Source organism: Rhincodon typus, chromosome 18 (assembly GCF_021869965.1).
Source record: "Rhincodon typus isolate 14 chromosome 18, sRhiTyp1.1, whole genome shotgun sequence".
Lineage (NCBI taxonomy): Eukaryota > Metazoa > Chordata > Chondrichthyes > Orectolobiformes > Rhincodontidae > Rhincodon > Rhincodon typus.
Window position 1 is genome coordinate 16,864,736 of NC_063349.1, and position 24,780 is coordinate 16,889,515.

The window sequence follows — 24,780 nt, forward strand, 5'->3', positions numbered from 1 at the left end:
AGGTCTGGCAGCAACTGTGAAGAGAAATCAGAGTTAACATTTCAGGTTGAGTGACCCCTTCCTCAGGACTCCTCAGAACCAGTTCTGTGGAATAGTCACTCGACCCAAAATGTCAACTGTATTCTCTCCACAGTTGCTGCCAGACCTGCTGAGCTTTACCAGCAATTTCTGTTTTTGTTTCTGATTTACAGCATCTGCAGTTCTTTCAGTTTTTATTTAGTATCTACAGTGATAATTAATTCTATTACATAGTGCAATTTTTGGTGTTCCAATTAGAGTTGGAACAAGCAAAGGTGTTCTTTCTGGGTCAACTGAGCCGATCAACTAATGCTGTGCAACTGGCAGTGCCAAGGCTTGTGAACTGTGCAACTAATTAGCCAAGCTGCTCAACACACAACACTTCAGGGTGGGGGTAGAAAATCAGCAGAGAAAGACATGTTTCAGAGTGTTCCTTCCTGGTTGACACTTAGGAAAACAGGACTGAATGAAGTCAAGCAAAACACTGTGTTCATGTAGAGGAAATTAGATTAAAACCAAGGAAAACTTTTTTTTTTTTTTTTAAGAAAAGTTAATAAAGCAACTCAGTTACTGATTTCTTTTTGTAACATTGAGAGAGCCTGAAAAGATTTATCAAGCCTCAACCTTCCAAGCTGTTAATCAAGGGATTCTTCCAACAATAATGAATGGCTAAGTGACCTCAAGATATGCCCATCTCTAACCAATCAATTCCACTGTGCAATTCTTTAATAATTTGGTTCCGGTCATGGTGTTTATTTCTCTTAACACTCCCTCCCCACTCCCTGCACCAATGATTCACATAAGTGCATTACACCTCCTTTTTCTCAGTTCCTCTCTCTATTCTCATTTCCACTAAGAGCGCCAACTTGTATATGTTGTCATTTTAACACTGAGGGACATTATGAAACAAAAGTTGATGTCAAGCCACATCAGGCAGCGTTACAGTGAGGACCAATAGTCTTGTCAAAGAGGCAGATTTTAAACAGGATCTTAAAAGGTGAAAAGAAAGGCGCAGAAGTTTGAGGAAATCACAGGGCATAAGAGGCCTTAGCAGCTGACAGCACAACCAACGAGTGCAACAATTAAAACTGCAAGCTGCAAGAGGCTGGAATTGGAGAGCAACAGAGGTCTCCGTGAGTGGAGGACATTACACACATCAGCAGGAATTCGAAAACAAGAATGTTCAAATGAAAACAGAAAATGCTGGAAATACTTGACAGAAGCTGCCAAACCTGTTGGGAGACAAACAGTTCCCGTCATGTCATTGCATTAGGAGCTCTGATGAATGAGTAACTAACTCTGTTTCTCTCCACAGATGCTGCCAGACGTCCTGGGCATTTACAGCATTTTCTGTCTATTATTTCAAATTTCCAGCAACCTCAGGACTTTGTTTTTGTAATTGTGAAAATTCTAAAAATCAAGGCACTGCTTAATCACAAGCAATTTTACATCACAGGGTGAAGGGCAAATGGTGAAGATTCAGATTTCTTCAAGTTACAATAGGTAAACTTTGGGTCTTTTTGTATTGACTATTCCAAACAAAGGCATTTTATTAATATTTTTGTTTATTGACACCAGTTCCCGGACGCAAATACCTGACCATTGATTTAATGATATGTGTGCGTGTAACACAAGCCAGTACACTTCAAACATAAACACATTTTGCTGAAGGTGAAAAACAGTTATTGAGGAAGGAGCCTGAATTTTTACAAGCAACTATAGTTTCAAGAATTTGACCATTTGGATCACGAGATCAAAGGTAAACATCATTGCTGATAAAAATCCAATTGCTGGACATGGTAACAATGTCCTAAACACCATCTAAATGTACAGATTTCCTCTCAAGGCCTTCCAGAGAATAACAGAAAAAGAGATTACCTCTTCAAAGCTGTCAATCATGAAGAAGATGTTTGGATAACTGATTTTGGATTCCTCTCCTTTACTATCCATTGGATGCTTACTTGGGGAAGCAAATACTTGCTGTTTCAAAAAGCAAAAGCAACAGGAAAATGATTTTGATTTCAACAGGTGAAAGCACAGCACCCCAGTACAACTTAAATATTACCATAGCTAAGAACTTTGCAGGACAATTCAGAAAATAAAACTTGCACTCTTTTACAGAAACTGAACTATTGCTGATATTCACTGTCGTACTTTAGAAGGTAATGAGTATTCAGCAGAACCTAGTGTTGACACTGTTCACCATTAGCAAGCAGGCTGAAGCCACAGCCAGCAACTTAACCCATTGAAAATCCTCTTGCCCAATAATTGCCAACTTGCCCATTCAGCCTACAGCAGCTAATATGGCTTTCGTTTCCCAGTGCACTGGCAGGATTGATTATTTGATTAGTAGTGAGGAAGTTGGGTAAGGAAATAATAGATTTAAACTTGCCTGGAAAGGATTAAAACAAGGCCAAAATTCAAGAGATGTATATGCGTGAGTACAAGCAAAAGTAATAGTATGCTCTGGCGTTCACTTTAATGCACCAATTCCACGTAGACATGTTAATTATTGGTACTGAGCTGACTCTTATATTGGTGATCGGGGAACACTAGCTCAGTTTTAAATTAAAACTGGTTGAAGCAAAAAAAAAAAAAAAAAAATCCATCTCAAGTTTTACCTCTGATTAAGGCCAACCTTGGTGGATAATGTTCTGGACATTGATATCATGATATAAATACATGTTTCCTTTATTTGTTCATGCCACATTGTCCTTGCTTGCAAAACCTCCATTTACTGCCCATCATAATTGCAATTAAGATGGCAGTGAGCTGCCTACCTGAGTTGTAGTATTTCTGGGAACTAGGTACACTAAGGACCTAGTGCTATTAAGAAGGAAGGGAGTTCCAGCATTTGACGCAGTGACAGTGAAGAAATGTACTTGAAAGTCATAACGGTGTATAATTTAGAGAGGAATGGCAAGTGGTGGTGTTCTCATGAATCTGCTGTCCTTATCCTTCTGGATGCTTGGGATTACAGGTTTGTAGGTATTGTCAATAGAGCCTTGGTGAATTACTGCCAATGCATCTTGTAGATGGCACATACTGCTGTGACTGTGCGGTGATGAAGGGAGTGAATGTTGACGGTGGTAGATATGGTGACAATCAAGTGGGCTCTTTGACCTAGAAGATCAAACTGCTTAAGTATTGTTGGAGCTGCACTCTACCAGGCATGTGGAGTGTATTCCATTGTAGTCTTGACTTGTGCCTTGTAGATGTTGGACAGGCTCTGGAGAGTCAGGAGGTGAGTTACAAGATTCCTACATTCTTCTGTTCTTGTAACCACACAATTTACATGGCACGTCCAGTTCAGTCTCTGGTCAGAGGTCACCCACAAGATTTTGGGGGTGGGGAAGTGCAACGATGGTAATGTCATTGAACATCAAGGGGGCAATGGTCAGATTCTCCCTTCCTGGAGATCGTCATTGCCTGGCACTTGTGTGGTGTGAATGTTAATTGCCACTTGTCAGCCCAAGTCAGGTTTTGCTGCATTTGGACATGGACTGCATATCTGAGGAGTCGCAAATGGTGTGGAATATGGCTACACAATCAGCAACAGCGCCCGCTTCCAGAAGGTAGGTCATTGATAAAGCAGCTGAAGATTGTTGGGCCTAAGACACTACTCTGAAGAACTCCCGCAGAGATGCCCTGGTACTGGATAGCTGACCTCCACACCACAACCATCTTCCTTTGTGCCAGGTATGACTCCAACCAGGAGATAGAGAGATCCCCATGATCCTTATTTGCTGGAACGTTGTCAGGGCTCAATCTTTGCAGTATCCAACACGGTCACTAAATCTTTGATACCATGTGAAGTGAATCAGAAGACTGGCATCTGAGATGCTGGGACATCTGGAGAAGTCTGATTATGGATCATCTACTCAGCACTCTGCTGACGATTTTTTACAAATGTCTCAGTCTTGTCTTTTGCACTGATGTGCTGGGCTCCCCTGTCGATGAGGATGGGGATGGGGATATTTGCGGAGCCTCTTCCAGTGAATTGTTTCATTGTTCTTCATCATTCCTAAGCGGATGTAGCAGGACTGCAGAACTTAGGTCTGATCCGTTGGTTGAGATCTTTTTGCATGCTGCTAATGCTGCGTGGGACTCAAGTAGTCCTGTATCGTAGCTTCACCTGATTTAACACCACCTTTAGGTATGTCTGGGGCTGCTCCTGACATGCTGTCATGCACTCTTCATTGTACAGTGTTAATTGTCCAGCTTGATGGAACGGTAGAGTGTAGGACATGCTGGGCATGGCGTTACAATTTGTGATCAAGTGCAATTCTGCTGCTGATGGCTTACAACACCTCAGATTTCCAGTTTTGAGTTGCTAGATCAGTTTGAAGTCTGTCCCATTTGGCGCACAAGGAGAATATCCTTAAGGTGAATGTGGGAATTCATCTCCAAAACAAAAAAAAAGGACTTTGTGGTAGTCAGTACCAATAGTGTCGCAGATGTGCAACAAGTAGACTGGCAAAGACAAGGTCAAGTAGGTTTTTTCCCCTCTTGTTGGTTCCCTCACCACTTGTGCGGAACCCAGTCCAGCAGCTGTGTCCTTTAGGTCTCAGCCAGTTTGGTCAGTAATGGTGTTATTGAACCACACTTGACAATCAAGTCCTCCACCCAGAATATATCTGCACTCATGCCCCACCCTGTGCTTCTTCCAATTAGCGTTCAACGTGGAGGAGCACCGGTTCATCAGCTGAGAGGAAGCAGTAGGTGACGATCAGCAGGTTTCCTTACCCATGTTTGAAGTTTTATGGCACCTGATCAATGTTCAGGACTTAATTCCCTGTTGACCATAAACCACTGCTGCTGCCTTTGATGGTGGTAGTGTCAGGAACATTGACGCTTGGCTAGTCTAAGGGACTGCTCACTCAATTCTGGCACAAGGCCCCGGTTGTTGGTAAGAGCGATGAAAAAATGGCTACATTTGCCTTTGTTCTTGCCAGATGGTCCAATTCATGGTTTTCTTTAGGCTTTGTAGAAATTTATTACAATAGAGAGCATTGCTAGGCCATTTCTAAGGTTAGTCAAGAATAAACCACACTGCCGATGGTCTGAAGTCACCTGTGGGCCAGACCAGGTAAAGATGGCCAATTTGCTTCCCTAAAAAGGTTATTAGTGAACCAGATGAGTTTTTATTTAAACTATAATCAATGGTGGTTATACGGTTGGCATTAGGATAATGTTTTAATTCCAAATTTTTTAAAATCCAAATTTCATCATCTGCCATGGCAAGATTCAAGATGGGAACATAAACTCAGGGTCTGTTAGAATTCTTCAATATTCTGTTTAATGTATTTGATGACAGCAGGGCTGCTGAATGTCAGAGATATCCTGTAGCTTGTACCAGAACTAAACCGATATCAGGAAAAAGCTTGCTAGATCTGTGAACAGTATTCTGAGATCAGTGGCGAATAACATAACTCTGCTGCTAAACTTGAAATCTAAGCCTTAGGTTTGTATCTATTTATAGGCAGCTTGAACTCGGACATGTCTTTTCAGCAAAACTTTTACAAAGAAACTTAAGACCACTTAAGTTGCCATATCCCCTTACCTTGCCATGAAAAATGGAGTTGGTCACTCACCTGTGACTTTTTCTTATGAATGTGAATGTCTCCTCCATCTGACCGTGTGCACACTGCACACGTTACTACATATTCCAGCTACAGATAGAAAAGCACAGGTTTTACGACAATTTTGCAGCTTCTTGTTAATATTTGCATATGAATCAAAACAGCACTGAAAAGCTGTTCAACATTGTGATGCATCACAATCAAGACCCCATCTTGCTTTCACCAGATATCCACATCTGTGTATTTCTTAGCAATTGATGCTGGATATAAGTGAGGCATGGGATGGCTAATATTTTCCCACTCCATAGTAGAATGAGCATCATTGCAAATACCCCATTGGTGACCTGACTAACAACTAATTCAGTACAGACCAACGTTTAAAGCTTTTGGTTTGGTAAGACAGTACTGCAGCAGTATGTAATCTTACCAGAATCATCCAGGTACCTACTGTTCCCTTCCCTGACCTAAATAAATTGTAAAGATGAATCTATTTGCTGATGTTCTGACTGGTAGGAGGCAGACAGAGATTGACTTATGAGACGTATTGTTGAAGATTCAGCAGCAATTCCTGAATCCACAATGTGCACTGAAATCAAACAGTTGGTAATAGTATCAGAGAAGAAATAGCTTGTGATGAATTTGTCCTCCTATAGGATCAGGGACAGGGTTTAAAATATTCAAATGTCATATTTGTAACTCTCACCAAGTCATCATTGAAAAAGAGGGAATAACTTCAAAATTAACCAAAACATTTCAGAAAAATCAAAAGGTCTGCTAACAGAAATTACCAAAGTAAAATAAATCAATTCACCAGATTTCAAAAAAAAAAATGAAGTTCAGTAAGTATTTTCCTCCCAGTTAATGTTTTAATTTTAATAAGCTGCAATTTTGATAGTTCTGGGTGTGTGGCTGAAAAACTATATTTTCCCCCCGACTCCTGTATCTGCTTACATGTCCATAGGATGTGGGCATTTTCTGGCTAGGCCAGTAGATATTTCCCATCTGCAAGTGTTCTTGAGAAGGGAGCTACCTCAGCCCTTGAGGTGTAGGCGTGAACACACAGTGTAAGTAGGGAGGCAATTCCAAGATTGGAAACAGCACTAGTGAGCGAGCAGTGATATAATTCCAAGGCAGGGCAGTGTACAGCTTGGAGGGGCAGCAGGTAGTGGGGTTTGTTTTCCTCATTCAATTCATTCATTCCTGGGATATGGGAGATGCTGGTTGGGTCTGTCCTTAGTTGCCACGGAGGCGAAGGTGGTGAGCAGTCAATATGCTGTCAGTCGATCCATAGCACGTCAAGGAGGGAATTTCAGGATTTTGACCAAGCAACAGTGGAGGAATGGTGATATACTTCTAAGTCGGGATGGTGAATGGCTTAGAGCGGGATTGCAGGGGGTGGTATTCCCACGTATCTGTTACCCATGTCCTTCTGGATGGGTTTGGAAATTGCTGTCTAAGGATCCTTGATGAATTTCTGCGGTGCATATTGTAGATAGTATGCACTGCTGTTACTGAGCATTGGTGGTTGAGGGATGTGGTGCCAGTCAAGTGGACTGCTGGATGGTGTTGGAGCACTCACGCAGGCAAGTGGGGAGTATTCCATCACACTCCTGACTTGTGCCTTGGAAATGGTCGACAGGATTTGGAGAGTCAGGAAGTGGCTTATTCACTGCATGGTTCCTAGTCTCTGACCTGCTCTTGTAGCCACTATATATAGCCCAGTTCAACTTCTAGTCAATGATAAATACCCAGGATGCTGACAGTGGGGGATTCTGTGATGAAAACATTATTGACTGTCAACGGGTTCGATTCTCTCTTGTTGAAGAGGATCATCGCCAGACATTTGTATGGCATGAAAGTGACTCGCAACTGATCAATCCAAGCTTTGATAAGATCAAGGTATTGCTGCATTTGGACATGAACTGCTTCAGTTTCTTAAGAGTTGCAAATGGTGCTGAAGATTCCCACTTCTGACAGTTATGGAGGGGAAGTGATCATTGAAGCAGCTGAAAGTGGTTTGGCTGAGGACATTACCCTGAGGAACTCCTGCAGAGATGTGCTGTTCTCATGGAGATTTTCTCATTGGAAGGTAGAGGTCACAGGTTTAAAAGATGCTGATTGCTGCCACTTTATTGGTGGTGGATGGGATACTCTATCATCCTGGATGGTGTTCAGCTTCAGAAGTGTTGTTAGAGATGGAAATGTGGTAACACTGTCAAGTCATCCCTAGTAGTATAAAGACTCACACGTAGGCCAGACTGCAGAGATGGCCTGCACACATCACTACACATTCTGTAATAGAGAGAAATGTGAGCTTTGTACTTCTACAAATTGACAGGTTACACAAATCCAATTTCACCATTTCTCACTGGTTGAATTCAAAAACCAGTGAACTGGTGATCAAGCCTTATACCTGTTAAGCTACACTATGTAAGCCAAAGTTCTCCATCACTATTGTGTACCTGAACTCTAATTAGAATAAACCCTCCTATGAAAAATATAGTGCTGGTTTATTGTGAACAGGATTCATTCACCACTTTTCAGGCTTTCTAACTAATATACAATCTCTTGATGATGATAATAGAGGAGATACCCATCACCACACAAACCACAAGTTCCTGTGAACCCTTGTGGGATTAAAAAGAAAATAAAATCTTGATTAAAATACATTTTTAAAAATATTAATTGAGGGCAGTGATATAAAAATAGAGCCAAGCCCCTCATCCCAAGAAAATCTGGGAGAAATTGGGACCGCTCTGCTTAAAGCAGAGAAGGTTAAGGAGAGATTTAATTCAAGTTTTCAAATCGTGAAGGATTTTGAGAATAAACGAAGAAAGCTATTTCACTGGTAGGAGGATCAACCGCCAGAATATGACAATTAACAGAAAGCCAGAATATGGTAATAAGAACTGGGTCAAAAAAGTAATGCATTATTGTAATGTATAATGCACTGTCTGAAAGGGTGCTAGCAGAAGATTTGATTGTAGCTTTTGAAAAGAAATTGGATATATTTAACAAGGAAGCATTTACAGGACTATGGGAAAGAGCTATGGGATTAACTGGAAAAGATCTTTCAAAAGTTACCTAAGCCTTTCTTTGCTGAAAAACAGCCTACAATTTATTGTTAAAATAAGAAAGGTAAATGGTGTTAGCAACTATACATATACAATGTTGCAACTTAGGTGACAGCGGATGCACAGTTCACGGAATCATAGAATCCTTACAGTGCGGGAACAGGCCCTTCAGCCCATCAAGTCCACACCGACCCTCACAGCATTCCACCCAGACCCATCCCCTACCCTTCCCCTGTACCCCACCTAATCTACGCATCCCTGGACACTATGGGCAACTTAGCATGGCCAATCCAGCTAGCCTGCATATCTTTGGACTGTGGGAGAAAACCAGAGGCACTCGGAGGAAACCCATGCAGACATAGGGAGAACGTGACTCCAAACAGTCGCCTGAAGGTGGAATCAAACCCAAGTCCCTGCTGCTGTGAGGCAGCAGTGCTAAACACTGAGCCACTGTGTCGCCTGTTGAACATGGGAATTCAAAAATCATTGTCAAGAGTTGCACTGCTTTGCTGTTAGCTTGACAAGAATGGCATCTCTGATTACCTTGCACTGAGGTTGCTGCCCCTGCACACAGACTAAACTCACCACAGAATGTTGTATTGCCTTTTCAATCCAAATATTGTTTTGATGTGATGTGTTAACTATTGTCAAATCACTTCTTTAGCACTGAAATTAACACTAGTGTTGAGCCTCATTCAGATTTTAGCTGTTATTGGAGATTTCAAATTGCAACTTTCTTTCAAAATTGTATAAAGGAGAAACAATGTTTCTCTTCCACTATCTTCTTTCTCAACCTGATCTTAGCATTGAATTCACTCATTCTGATTTGACAGATCATGCACTGTTCATTTCACAATCCTTCCACCTGTTTGTTGACAGACGTGGACTATTGCATGTTCTGTTTGCTCAGGTTTTCAGTCACCAAATTCCCCCTCCTCCTGTGGTTTATAGCCAGTGAATAAGATTCATAATTGAAAACTGAACGGTCACTAGAGGGTGCTCTAGTTGAGGTGCAATTAGTGTGATATAAAAACTGCTAAAGATTTGGGAAATTCAAACTACAAGAAAATCAAAGCAGCAAAAAAAGAATTTGGGTGCAATGACTACATTTACATTGTTGTTGACTTGGTCCTATGGAACTGAAAGTGATATAGAAAGGTACTTATTTCGTGCTAAAGATCTTCCTTCTCATTTATCGTGTTAGTAAACAAAACAGCTTCTAGTACAAGACTATAAAATGAAGCGTTATTGAGCTGTTCAACTAGATGGATTAAGTCAAGCAAGTCTCAAATGTAAGGTCCCATATGCACACACTTAGCAGGAGTCACCAGACACTGATCATGAAAAGGAGAAACCCGATCTTACCCTCTCAGATCCCCAGGACATCCCAACATGCTTAACAGCTATTAGTTCCTTTTAAAGCTGTTGCTCACTATGCTACTTCAAGGTGGGTCAACCCTGGTTGACTTTCCTCTTCCTAGACCAAATTCACCAATTTTAGAATCGCTGGTGACCCCGTCTACATTGTCAACCACGTTGAAGACAGCTCACTTGGTACAGACCAAGTTAGTTATATATCTTGTCTGCTTCCCTGAATTAAATACAGCATTTAGTCAACTGAGATTAAAAGCAGAAAACCAGTAGTGAAATGCATTTAAAAGAAAATGTAATCAACTGACAATTGCAGAGTTGTAAAGATAAGAATAAACATCCTGTCAGACCATTGAAACCCATAGGATCCTGGTGGTCATGAGTTTGAAACAAAATCAGGTATGGCACATCAAGATGGAGAGTGACCGTTCACGAAGTATCCAGGCTCACTGTACCTTTTGTAAAACCAGATTCAGGTAAACGCTTTCCTCCCAGTCAATGTCTGGATCACCAAGGCCAGGCAGCTTCTTGGAATCTCGGCGGTAAACTTCAACTTCAACCTGACAACACAACAGGAGAGGGCAAAACCAAAAAAACTCACTTAATATTTCCCAAACTGGAGTCATCCAGATCAGCCAAGATACTGATTTATGGTAATTTAGAGAATCAGTTTTTAAAAAAAACATAGCATTCTGGGTTTCCCACTGATGTTTCCAAATTGATGGAACTTACAGAAAATTGTGACAGTGGTTGCAAAAGCTGGAGCTGTGGGAATATGGACGTATGACAGATAATATATAGTATCACATAAGACACTTCAACCATAATAGGAAAAGGAGACTCAGTATAATGTGGTAAAATTTTTAAAAGGGATCGGCCTTGCTGTACAGAATAGAGACTTTTTTTAATATTCCACGAGAGCAGAGATGTAATAACTGTGGAATGACTGTGCAGAAACTGCCCAGTATATGTTAAGGGTGGTCAAATATAGCTACGCAGAGAAGCCTGAAGTTAAGTCTCCCTCTACCCACTCGGTTTGTGAAACTGAAGGCCTGACAAGGTCTTTAAGATTATGAATAGTTATTACAAAGAAGTTGCATCAATTGACAGGCTGATAACAAGACACGTAAAAGAAAAGAAAGAACTGCTGTTTTAACTTCTCATTTCAACTGTTTTAATCAAAAACAAAACTATAGTTTCACCATGAAATAATTTCATCCAGGCATACCTAGCTCCAACAGTCCAGAATCTGGATTATGGCTTTATAATTTTTTTTTTTTCGCTTACATTGAAATAGATTGGATCCCTTAGAGTCATGTTTTATCATCACACAAAAAGGTATGGAGTTATTCTGCTCACCTTTTCTCTAGGGACAGTACAAAACTATTATATTCTCTGTATACACTGATGCTTTTGTTACACACATGCCACTTATGAATGTGACAAAAAAAATCCATCCCCAGTGTTACGTGAAAAAAAAAATCAATGCTAGTGGGCTTTCTGTTTCTAAACAGGGAAGGAGATCAAGTTAATTTTGATGGTGTGTCATTCCTGTCACAGGATCAGTCAGTTTTGTATTATCTTGTCCCATTGTTCAGCTGATTTTGGGAACTCATTCTACTTTTTTGAAATGATACTGTTTGTTTATTGCAAATACTTTATTGGGATGAGCACATTTTAATACTGATCATGGACAAATACTTCAGTCAGAATGTAACTTGCACTTTGGTGAGAACATACATTGACGCTGGAGTATGCGAGTTACACTATATAATTTTCATTGCATTTTTTTTTTAAAGGAAGTGACTGGGTGCTCAGATAAGGGTAGTGCAGTGGTCTATGTGGACTTCAAGTAAGGCTTTTGACAAGGTCTCCTATGGTTGACTAGTTAAGAAGGTAAGAGCCCATGGGATCCAGGGCAATTTGGCAAATTGGATCCAACATTGGCTTTGTGGCAGGAAGCAGAGGCTAATGGTGGGAAGGAGCTTTTCTGTCTGGAAGCCTGTCTGGTGGGCTGTTTATTGTGTATATTACTGATTTATACATGAATGTAACGGGTATGATTAACAAATTTGTTGTTGACAGAAATTGGTGGTGTGTTAAATAGTGAGGAGGGAAGAATTAGACTACAGGACAATAAAGATGGGGTGGTCAGATGGGCTGAACAGTGGAAATGGAATTTAATTCTGAAAAGAGAGAGGTGATGCATTTTGGAAGAACACATTGAATCGCTGGACCATAGGAAGCACAGAAGATCAAAGGGACCTTGATGTGCATGTTATTAGATCCTTGAAGGCAGCAAAACAGAAAGGGGGCAAAGGAGGCAGATGTGATACTTCCCTTTATTCATCAAGGCATGGAATACAAGAGTGAAAATATAATGATGATAAAGCTGTATGTAATGCTGGTTAGGCCACAGCTGGAGAACTGTGTGCAGTCCTGGTCGCCACACTACAGAAAGGTGTGATTGCACTAGAGAGAGAATGTAGAAGAAATTCACCAGAATGTTGCCTGGGCTGGAGTGATTCAACCATGAAGGGAGACTAGAACATTTAAAGGCATCTGGATGGGTATATGAATAGAGGGATATGGGCCAAATGCTGGCAATTGGGACTAGATTTATTTATGGATGAGTTGGACTGAAGGGTCTTGTTTCCATGCTGTACAGTTCTATGACTCCATAACAGTAAGGCTAAGGGCTGGGAGGGGCTAGGGGTGGCAGGAGGTGGGGAAATCTGATTAAGGTGTACAAAGTTCTGAGGGGCATAGACAGGACAGATAGGGAGAACTGTTTCCCCTTAGCATCAGGGGGCACAGTTTTTTAAAAAAGGGAAGGAGCAGAAAGTTCAGAGGATTTAAGGAAATATCTGAAACTCACTGCCTAAAAGGGTGGTTGAGGTAAGAACCCTCAAGTCATTCAAGAACCATTTGGATGAACACTTGAAGTGCTATAGCATACAAGGCTATGAGCCAAGTGCCAGTAAACAAGATTAGAATGGATGGGTGTTTAATGATTGGTGTGCACATATTGGCCCAAAGAGCGTCATTCCATTAAAAAAAAACTCATTATTTGAAGCTTCTGCCTCCACAACTGGAGGTCTCCCTGCTCCAGTGTACAGCAGGATGTTGAGACAACAAAGCACCAGAATAAATCTGGAATAAATGTTTATATTTTCAGATCTATCTATCATCATTGCTCTAATGATTCTTTCTAGAAATACCTCACTGCATGGCTTGACAAAGTAATCTATGCAAACTATTCAATCGCTCCAGCCACAAACTAAATCAGAAGTAACTAGCCTAAGGGGTGTGAACGCCTCCTGGAACAATACCTCCCGATATCTAGACCCCCTCCATGATGCATTGCAATGTCTGAAATTATGACTCCAGCTCAACAACGCTGAGCTGCTGATGTGGATGCTATGGGGTAATGCAGGTAATCACTGGACCTCACACTCTACACATCACCTGCTGTGCTATATTTTCTTGAAAGCAATTAGATTTCAAGATTTGAATATCACTTAATAATCATCAGTTATATTGGAGTTTATCTAGTTACCCTACAAATTTCATAACACTGAAATCTCCTCAGTACCAGTTTAAACTCCTGCCCCAGTTTTGATACAGCTGGTATGTGGAGCCAACATAGATCACAGAATCCCTACAGTGTAGAAACAGGCCCTTCGGCCCAACAAGTCCACACCAACCCAGACCCATCCCCCTATAACCCACCTAATATACACATCCCTGAACACTACAGGCAATTTAGCATGGCCAATCCACCTAGCCTGCACATCTTTGGACTGTGGGAGGAAACCTGAGCACTTGAAGGAAACCCACACAGACACGGAGAATGTGCAAACTCCACACAGACAGTCACCTGAAGGTGGAATTGAATCTGGGTCCCTGCTGCTGTGAGGCAACAGTGCTAACCACTGAGCCACCGTGTCATCCAGTTGATGTCAATTGATGTTTTGATATTCCTTTTGCTTAAAAATAATGTACTGGATCTGTTAAATCAGCAAGACTAATAACCAAAAGAAATTGACCAACCATTTGCTTCAAGCTGAAAATAATTTGGTAGGGAAAAAAAGTTGATTAAAAAAAAATCTTTCAGCATATTATTTGTATTTGAAGTTTGAATACAGTTACTCAGAAACAAACATGTTGTCTAGTGCTAAATAATTACAATTCAACATAGAACTAATTAAAATCTGTAACAGAGAATGTAGCCAGGCCCACAGTACAGCTCATGAATAATTATTCAGGTGCACATAATCCCTAGGCAATTACCAGAGTCGAATTCTCCGTCCAGCTGAATAATTTGCTTTTATTGTGTGGGTGCACGCCATAAGGAAGCCGTGTGGAAAAAGGATTGTCCCTAAATTTAATTTTGTTTGCTGTCTGGTTGTGCCTAAACAATTTGGGCAGCAGGGGAATCTCATTATGTCATAGATGCTGTACCTGTAATAACGCTTTGTATACAACAAAAAAAAAGCAAAAAAAAAAAAAAAAAATTCATGGTGTAAAAATCTGTTCTGAGTGGTAGGGGTGTAGAGTTGCAAGAGACTAGAAACCACCCTGGAGCTTTTTTTTTCATGACACAACCCCAAATTACTAAGCCTTTTCCATCTTCCAGAATAAAATCCCATAATAAATTGAAATTGTTCTGTTTTGCTGTTCTGTGTTGCATATGCCACAGTGTTGCATGCTGATACCTCTAGCTCCAACTCACCTTGCAATTTGCTTCAGTCTCTTTGGGTTGTTGCCATCAAATTCAATTGAGGGGGGAAGAGGAGGGATAACCGCTCTACTTTAAGGCTCAATAAACTTAAGTGAACGCAATTCTTAAAAAATCACATTAGACTAAAAGGTTTTAGCATTTCCAAAGCAATACAGTGTTTCCATGCATTGGCAATCTGATCGATGTACTGTGTTTCAATCTGTCAGGCTTGTCCTGGAATTTTCAGAAATTACTGATTTTTCAAAAGTAAGAACACAGCACAATTAGCAGTCATCTTTCAGTGAATAACAGGAGGATAGGGGACTCAGTCATCGTTGGGATGACTACAAGAATATCATTTCTTGATGGTGGTGGGGAGTTGAGCAATATTCCTTTGCGAGTAATGAGCCTGTACTGTCAGATATGATCACAACATAAGATCATTAGGTACGCTAACCACATCACTGTGCTTACTTCCAAGACCCCAATAACAGAAGCAAAGCATATTTTAAAAAAGCAATTCAGCTCATCAAGTTGGCTCCACTCAAAAGAAAAATGGAACAGAGGCAGCAGCCATGTGTGAGCTGCATTTGAGTTATTAAGGATGCTGCTACATTTAAATACGCTGCAGTCTAGATGCCAGGCAGTGTCAGTTTCCTTATCCTGTTGGTTGACTGAAGCTTTTGTAAATCTGCAATTCTGCCAGGGTACGGGAGTTATTTATAGCTACAAGATAGGTTTATAGAGCAGCTTTAAGATAGTAAAACATCCTAACGCGTTTCAGAGATGTAAGCGGACAGAATTTGATACAAAAGCCACAAAAATACATAAGACTGTCGATCAGAAGCTAGATCAGAAATATGAGTGCTAAGGAGTGTCTCAAGATTGTTGATTAAGCTTTGAAAGTGAACATCATTCTGGAAGAACCATTTTTTTTTTTAAAAAAGACAACAGGAGAGGAAACTAAGCGTGCAAAGAAAACCAGAGCAATTCATTTGCTGTGAAATTCTCCCAGGAAAATATAACTGACCAGAGTTGTACAAGTTGCACAGCTTTGAAATGCCTGCCTGGTGTCGGATTAGGGTTTTCCTCCATCTAATACTCATTAAGCAGCTTACTTTCAATTGCAGCCTCAGAAAATTTCAGCTGGAGTGGAAATAATGTGCAGTTGCTGAAATGCTACTCAGGCATTCTGCTGAAATATCACAAGAGAAAGGAAACAGCTTTTGTTCATTTTAACAAAATGATCAGCTAAGCAAAGAAACCTCAAACAATGGTCAAATATAACCGAATTGTCCTGTCCAATTTATTTTAGTTTATAATGTGTTACTTCTACCAAACAAACTAAAAATGTGCTCAGAGTAAAAAGAAGACAGCTTTTTCTCTTAAGTCTTTAGGATATTCATTGACGATAGTGAATATAATAAGGTGATTTGATCTTTATCAACGAGGAGCTCCAAGGAAGAGCAAGTCTGGGACCTTCCAGTTTGACTTTAGCTTAGGACAGCAATGCAAGAATAGAGCCATATTGCTCCATGTATAGCCCATCTTTCAACAAGGTCTGGACTGATCTGACTGTAGGGTATCTAGTGCAGGGAGCTGGGTGGAGCTCACACATTGGAGCTTGCTGCTGAACCCTAGTCTGCATGTGACATTCCTACTGGCTTTCTGCCAAACAGAAGAGGGTGGACACATCATTTAAACAACTTAAACTAAACTGAATTGAAAATCTTGTACTCCCACAGGTACTGTCCCTGTTCTGAACTAGAAGCCCCAGGCTATGTACAACTGCTGTGAATCTTCCCATTTTTTATATTCTATTCCTTTGCAGTAGGCACCAAAAGTACACGTCATCATAATGACTCCAACCCCAAGTGAACTAACTACTAAACTGAATATTTCGAAACAAAATGTAACAGCTTCTTTCCCTATAAAGGTTATTGAAACGTTTTAATTTCACAAGGAGGTTAAATTGATCAAATCCAAAAATTGTACACAAGGAAAAGACTTCCTAGCAAGTTCTCTATTTAACCTTTCCTTACTTGATATCTTTTCAGAGATCGTAGGAACTGCAGATGCTGGAGAATCTGAGATAACAAGGTGTAGAGCTGGATGAACACAGCAGGCCAAGCAGCATCAGAGGAGCAGGAAAGCTGACGTTTCAGGCCTAGACCCTTCTTCAGAAATCTCAGCCTTGCTGCTCAGCCTGCCGTGTTCATCCAGCTCTACACCTTGTTATCTCTTACTTGATATCTATTCAAGTAACAATGTTGGAACAATTATGCAAAACTGAAAGAGGAAGCCAAAAAGATTTGAAAGTCCAATTAACAGCAAGTCATTTGAAAGCTCAGAAAAACAAGGCATGAACTAATGAACACAAAACATCTTTAATTTACTCATTGCCTGTGCCTACCTGCTTTCCATCACTGCTGTCTGGGCCAACAAAGGTCAGCTTGCGACGTACGTAGAACAACATATCATCTTGTCTTGAGGCCCATTTCTCCATGAAGTAAGTTGAAAACATCCAGGTCCAAAAGACAATACGATCATCTTTGAAACAGCCTAGTAAGCAAATAAATTGTCTAAGTGGAACTCTAACATGAAAAAAGCAAGTTTAACCAACATATTTTGTTATTAACCTCTGCCAATAGCAGTCTAAACTCTTCGTTCCCATCCCCAAAATGCTGTTAGCTATATAGAATACATGGTTATCAAACTTTTCAATGTAGCGGGCAAAACCAACCAAAAGGTCCATGACTAGTTTGCATTGTTTAAACAAGGATAAACAAAGATTTGTTGTGCAAGCTAATGGTTCTGAAGTGGCTCATATTAGTGTTGTATTTTGACATCAGTAGAATGGGTGGATCCAGTCTTACTATAGACAAGTGCTACTCTAGATTTTAGGGGAATATGTACATGTATAGGTACCAGCTCTCCAAGGTCTCAGTAATTGTGTCTGACCAAATGTAGTTTTATTTATTGCCATTATGTAATAAACCTTCTTATCTTAAAAAAAGTGCCTCTTCTGTAGATTTTCACACAGTCATAAATGCAGTTTGGTTCTGTTCAATAGTATATCAAGAAAACAAACAAGCATTGGTTTGTTTGGAGAAAGTTAGGACTATGTTTACATGCATGAGGCACTAGGAGGGTCCAATAACTGAACGGACCCCATTTAACTTCAGCAGTAAGACCTCAGACAGAAGTTTTTCCCCACTACACCTTGGCGGCAGCTGCCCCAAGCTTTAGTGTGTCCATCAGCACGTAGTCCTGGACCTTGGAATTTGCCAGTTTGCAACACTTGGTCAGGGTCAACTCCTTGTTCTGGAAGATCCACAAGTTTTGGGCAGACCAAACAGTGCCTTTCACAAAGTTGACGGTTCTCCAGGCACGGTTGATATTTGGCTTGGTGTGTCTCCCAGGGAACAGCCCATATGGCACAGTCTCACTGCAGATATTCTACAATGGTATAGCATCTGTTTACTAGATAGTGAGCATTGTTGGCAACAAACTAACTCAAGCAACCCTGGCCTAGTACCACATATTGGTAGAGGCAAATTCCACAAAAGGTAAGCAGGTGCGGTCATTTGGAAAAATACCACATAGATCTGCAGTGCTGTAGATCTGACTGCCAATACGAGGAGATCTGGACGAAAAAAAATATTGGAAGTGTACAGGTTTATCATTTTAAAAAGTAATACTGCCTTAGTATGATGGGTAATTACATTTCAGCACCTAACCGACAGACAGACACTAACAGCCGTAGAAAACATCAAAAAAAGGACAAGCTAAATACTTCGAAGTTAAAACTGTATTCAGAAACTGAAGTACTAGGGCAAGAGAGTGGGTCAGAAAAAGGGAGAAATGCTAGCTACATTAATGAGACAGAGGTCTTAGTGAAGGAGGATGTTTAAAAGAGTAGCAGAGAGTTTTAGTAGTAAAGTTAGGGAGCCCCATGGTATAAGGAAATAACTTTATCAAATATAGTGCAAAGACCAAAAAGGTAAGATAAGGAAGCATAAGAGAGTACCATCTCTCAGAATGAGCACAAATACCATCGACATTAGGCACCACAGTCAAAGGTTCCAAAAAGAAATGTAGAACAGGATTACAGAATAAAAGGTCTTCAGAATTTATTAAGGCTGACAATAAGGAAATTCAAAAGGCATCTGGTAAAGGAGTCTAGCAGAAGAAGAAAAGTCAGGAAAAGTTAAGACTCAAATAGATGCGAACTCAGTAATTAAGCAGCGATTTCAGTGGGAAGAATTATAAAGGCTGCAACCAGAGAACTATATGGTAATATTTGTGTAGAAGAAAGTACTTGGTGTTTTAGACCACCTTGGTAGGAATTCATCCATTTTACCCAGCACAAAGCAGGAAAACTCCGTCTTAGCTGCAGAAGATGTATAAACCCTAGGAAGCAGGCAGCCACTATTTTGATCATTAAAAAACATGGTAAAACTCAGTATATCAGTGCAGAGATATAGTATTACAAACAGATTCTTAAAAATCAAAACCATGACTTACTACAAAACAGCCAGTAACACAATTTAAAGCTTTTAAAAGAGGTAAATAGTGTAAAAAAAAGTAAAAAGACTGGCAAGTAAAGAACATACTGCAAAATTGCTGTGGCACAGTGTCTATGCAAATTTGACATTCATTCAATTTAAAAGAGCACTGATTAAAACAGGAATCCAAGCTGAAAAAATAACAGATTTGAATCAATATGGAAATTGTACAGACTTAAAAAATCTTTACTGTAATAAGATTAATCAGCACATTAATAAGAAATAGAAAAAGATATACCACTTCCTGGCAGATTAAAATGTCAGTGATAGACTACACAGAACACTAGACTGGACTTCATGGAGTCAGAAGGTTCTTAGCAACAGCATTGTTTCAAAATTAAACGCAAAGCATGATGCTGATTAGGTTCATACACTATTCTATTCAATTATTATATTCCAATTATGGATGTTATTCCCCAAAACTTCAAAGCGTACAGACACTTCTGAAGCCATCTTAAAAGGTTTTGATAATTGACTTAAGAACAAATTGGAACATGGGAGAAAGCTAATCAAAATGTGCTTGATGCAGAAGCTAGTAACACCCAGGCATATGCAGAGAATACAAACCATACCTCAAAAAGGGTAACAGAGTCTATTCACTTAATAAAGGTATGCATGTTAAAGAAGGGCACGTGACAAGCCTACAGAGAAAAATAGTTAAACATCTGATGCAAATGACTAGAATCAGCGCTGCAGGACAAGGCCTCAGACACAGACCATATCCAGCCATCATTAAGGATTACTACATTTGAAAAATTATATGCCTCTTCCAAATGACATGCAGATGTGGGGCCCTATTGCAGAGCAACAAGTACTGATGGTCACTCAGAGGTCAACACAAAAGAACATTCACTGTCTTCAGTAAAGATCATTAGAAAAAGATACCACAGGCATTCCTAGGGGAACTGACCAATCCTGATGAGCCAGAGGAGGCAGAATATTTCTACATCGGGGGAGGTCCTGTTGATTTTGATTAAAGCAAAACACTACAAATGATGGAAATCTGAAAGAAGAAAAGATGACGGAGAAATTCAGCAGGCCTTGAGAGAGAAATGGTTAAGACTGAGTCCAATATGACTCTTCCCTGTTACCTTGTAATTCACACAGGAACAAATGTTACAGTCCTATCAAACTAGTTACCATAGCTGGAGAAACCGATGTTAAAGCTCACAGAAATAAGACTGCATGGTGTAGCTGAAGTAACTGTCTGCAGCATGTTAACACCCCAAGTTATACTATAATACCATGCACAACTGTTCAAAATGCATGGTTCACAATCAACCAGTTTCACTTCACAGCCTTCACGCAGGTCTCTACTTTCATGAAGAGAGTTGGAAGGGATTACAATCCTCCCAGAGAACAACTGGTCCAGAGGCAAACAGCTGTCCAAACCCTCCTCCAAAAACAATTTGTTATTGACCTACACATCAAAGGACAACCAGAAGATGATTTCATAGACTTTCCCAGGTTCACAGTGGAATCCAAACAGAAGAAAGAATCCAGTGAGGTCACTTATGCTGGTTAATATCAACTTAGAAGGAAGTCACAAATCTCATAGAACTGTTAGAAATGTTCCATCCTCTGCCTTCTAAAACAGAAGAGTCAATGCCAGAGAGACAGGGATAGTGCTAAGTGAGCAATAACCTTGCAGGAACAACACCGAGAATCTGAAAAAGTTTTCTTCACCAGTCGAACAGTCATGAGGCACCTGAAGACTTTCAGCCTGAGAAACTCCTCTAGGAGGTAAGATGCATCTGACTCCATGGGAACCAGACCAGTGTCACCGATTCAGGACATGGTCAAGACGACAAAACCTGCCTAATTATCCAGGATACTGTTTAAAAAACCCAAACCATCTTCCAATTAGACAGAGATTGCCTGGTCTGGAAATCCAGGATATTGCAAGGAAGAAAGCACTTACTTCAGAGCAACTGCCTTTCCAAAGGAAAATTCTGGGAGATTAGAGGGTAAAGGACTGTTAACAACATCCTCTACGAAGGATAACCAGGAGGTCAAATTATTCTCCAGTAGAGAATATCCACAGATCAGAAGCAGGATCAATAGTCCTCAAGGTCAAGATCCACCATTCTTCAAGGTCCAGATAGAGCGCATTCTAGAAAATTTTAATAAAATAAATTCATGGGATGAGGGCATCAATGGCAAGACTTGCCTATCCCTAATTGCCCAGAGGGCAGTTAATAATCAACCACATTACTGTGGATCTGGAGTCACACATAGGCCAGAGCAGGTAAGGATGGCAGTTTCCTTCCCTTAGGAAAGCAGATGGGTTTTTCCAACAATCGACAATGACTTCGTGGTCATCACTAGACACTTACTTCCAGATTTTTTAAACTGAATTTAAATTCCACCATCTGCCATGGCAGGCTTCAAACCCAGGCCCCCCAGAACACTACCTGGGTCTCTGGACTAACAGTATAGCGACAATACCACTAAGCCATAGCCTCCCTAATAATGTAAAACAGTGCGAAATGCCTGGAATTTGGTACTTGTGAAAGAGACGTTTTGGTGGTGGTGGTGGGATGGTGGGAAGAGACTCGATACTAGTAAGGGTATTACATATCATTGAGTAATGGATTAACAAATGGGGAATAAAGCTCAAGAGAAGGTGTGGCAGAAAGTAATGGCTCTGGACTTCATCCATTCTACTAATGGCCCATAGCCTGTATGGAGATAAAGAATTCACCACTAGCTTTTGGAGGGAGATATATCTATACCAGTTCGACAGGATTGTGCTCTGACTTCCATCCCTGATCGAAATCCTAAAATAGCTTAATCAACATATTATACACGAGGACTGCTCTGAACACGATGGAAGCTTGCCATGTTAGGAAGCATTACTGGCTTGTCATTCATTTATTGTACACATTGGCTTTCTTCACCAATGATAACAGGAACACATGCAAATTAAATTTCATAATACACCTCCTAAAAATGCACTGCCTCTAAAATTAAATACGATAATATGCTGACTCAAATGTGCAATTTCAGTAACTATGGGACTGGTTTAAAAAAAAACTGAGAACTGTGGATGCTGGAAATCTGACACAAAAACAGAAATTGCTGGGAAGTCTCAGCAGGTCTGGCAGCATCTGTGAGAGAAAGCACAGTTAACGTTTCAGGTCCAGTGACCCTTCCTCAGAACTGGTTTGATGGTTTTACAAAACCAGTGTTCACCATCCAAGGCCATCCAGCCTTCCGAGTCCTTGATAAATCAGCGATCAAAAGTTAGATATTGACCTAGCCTGCAGCAGTGATTAATGCCTGAACTTTGCACATAATATGAAGGCAAGAATTCTCTTGTTGAGCACCTTCAAGAGGCGCAAAGATTCCATGTCACTACAGGATGCAGGAATGGCCTTGGCGATGTCATGTTATTGCACCAACCCAAAAAATATGCATTTAAAAGGTATAAAAATTAAACAATACAAAATAAAATTCAGTTATTTAGCATATTTTGTATTTGGTTCAATACAATTTAACCTAGAGGTGTTAAAAAGGTTATTTTTAGTGTTTTATTAGTCCAAAAAATTGAACCTTAGCAACTATAAAGAGCCATTAACTCAGAGGGCTGTAAATTGCAAAACTGTTACTTGGTATTAATGAGCTCCAAATTTGCATTCGAGTAGATTTGTATCATATATTGAATACCTGCAAAATGAGGGACAGTCCTTTTGTGTGTCAAGCCAACTTAAACATGCAAAACAATATTATATTAAAGCCGAGTTACTTCTTGCAGGAGACAAAAAAAAAAACCGGAAGTAATAAATCAACAGAATGTCGAAACTCCACTGCTATTTCTGGTCATCAAGCACGAACACCGAAACTTCCAGGAGCAGAAAACAATAAAGTTTGGTGACTGATGAGCTACTGCACAGTTTCTACAGCTGAGAAGAGCAACAAAATGACATTCTGTAGAAACAAACAATCCAACTGGGCCATTGTGGGAACTTCACTAACTATCAATGCACCCACATCCTTCTGATCATTACATAATGAAGATTAGGGCCACTTGAATATAAAGATAGAGTTTGGGTAAGGGAACGCAGAGAAGTAAAATACTGCAACCCATATCCAAGATCGTCAGTCACTGTTTTGTTATTTAGTTGCCATTTTCTTCCAACAGATTCCAAAATCTAGAAGATTTCGCTTGCAGTGAGAAACCTTAGGGTGTTATCTATTGTTTGTGATTGCTTCTCCTCCAGTCAATGGGTGGAAGTCTCTGATCTTTGTTGTTTTGTATTATGGTCAGTATAACTTTAAGAAACATGCTCACAATATCAATGCATCATTGTCCGTGACCTGAACGTAAAGAGATTTCATGCTTCATCTCATCTCTGATCACCTGAAGCATGACATACTGGAAATATTCTCCTCTGCTGGAAACCTGTAGCTTAATATTAGCCCAAACAATTATATATCCAATGAATGTAACATTTTTATATAATAGTTAGTTGTCATAAATGTCTGTTGGATTCTTCAATATCATGATATTCACACTCAGTTTTTTACATCATGAAAATGTAAAATATCCTGTCGGTGGCAAACTTACATCAACCATCAGCCACTCATAGAAGAGTAACTTCGGTCCTAGGAATCATAAAACTCTTGGCTAATAATTCTTTATCTCGTATTTACATAAGTGCTCTTATGACCTTAGTGCAAAATGTTTCAAAGGCAGGTGATCCCATGCTGCACAAATTTAATATTTGCTCCCTCACACATCTTGAGCGAGAGTGCGAACACGGGCATGAGCTCACATTCAAAGTGGAGTCCAAACATCAGAATTTAAAAAAAAAACAACTAAAATGCAATTACATATACTGGAATTGTCAGAAGTTATGATATGCCCCTAATCTGTCAAAGTTGCACAGAAGAGGATAGTTTACACGTGCATATTAATGGAAAATTAACAAACAAACAAGCCATAAATAGTAGCAGAGATAGTAGGAACTGCAGATGCTGGAGAATCCGAGACAACAAGGTGCAGGGCTGGATGAACACAGCAGGCCAAGCAGCATTATAGGAGCAGAGAGGCTGACGTTTCGGGCCTAGACCCTTCATCAGAAAAGGGGGAGGGGAAGGGGGTTCTGAAATAAATAGGGAGAGAGTGGGAGGCAGATAGAAGATGGATAGAGGAGAGGATAGGTGGAGAGGAAACAAACAGGTCGAAGAGGCGGGGATGGAGCCAGTAAAGGTGAGCGTAGGTGGGGAGTTAGGAAGGGGATAGGTCAGTCCAGGGAGGACGGACAGGTCAAGGGGGCGGGATGAGGTTGGTCGGTAGGAGCTGGAGGTACGGCTTGAGGTGGGAGGAGGGGATAGGTGGGAGGAAGAACACGTTAGGGAGGCAGGGACGAGCTGGACTGGTTTTGGGATGCTGTAGGGGGAGGGGAGATTTTGAAACTTGTGAAATCCACATTGATACC

General features: G+C 40.4%; 1 protein-coding gene across 8 annotated transcripts in view; it reads right to left on the reverse strand.

Annotated features, from left to right (window-relative positions):
- The window catches only part of kiaa0930 (uncharacterized protein KIAA0930 homolog), a 93,321-nt gene that overhangs the window by 26,739 nt on the left and 41,802 nt on the right, over nucleotides 1-24,780 (reverse strand). For all 8 annotated transcript variants that reach the window (XR_007264049.1, XR_007264047.1, XR_007264048.1 and 5 more), the window contains exons 2-5: nucleotides 17,182-17,330; nucleotides 10,501-10,605; nucleotides 5,613-5,690; nucleotides 1,897-1,998 (exon numbers count right to left, since the gene is read on the reverse strand). Coding sequence is in view for 2 of the 8 variants with exons in the window: in XM_048607491.1 (XP_048463448.1) it covers nucleotides 1,897-1,998; nucleotides 5,613-5,690; nucleotides 10,501-10,605; nucleotides 17,182-17,330 (434 nt within the window). In the remaining 6 variants the exon portion in view is untranslated. The remainder of the gene's footprint in view (nucleotides 1-1,896; nucleotides 1,999-5,612; nucleotides 5,691-10,500; nucleotides 10,606-17,181; nucleotides 17,331-24,780) is intronic.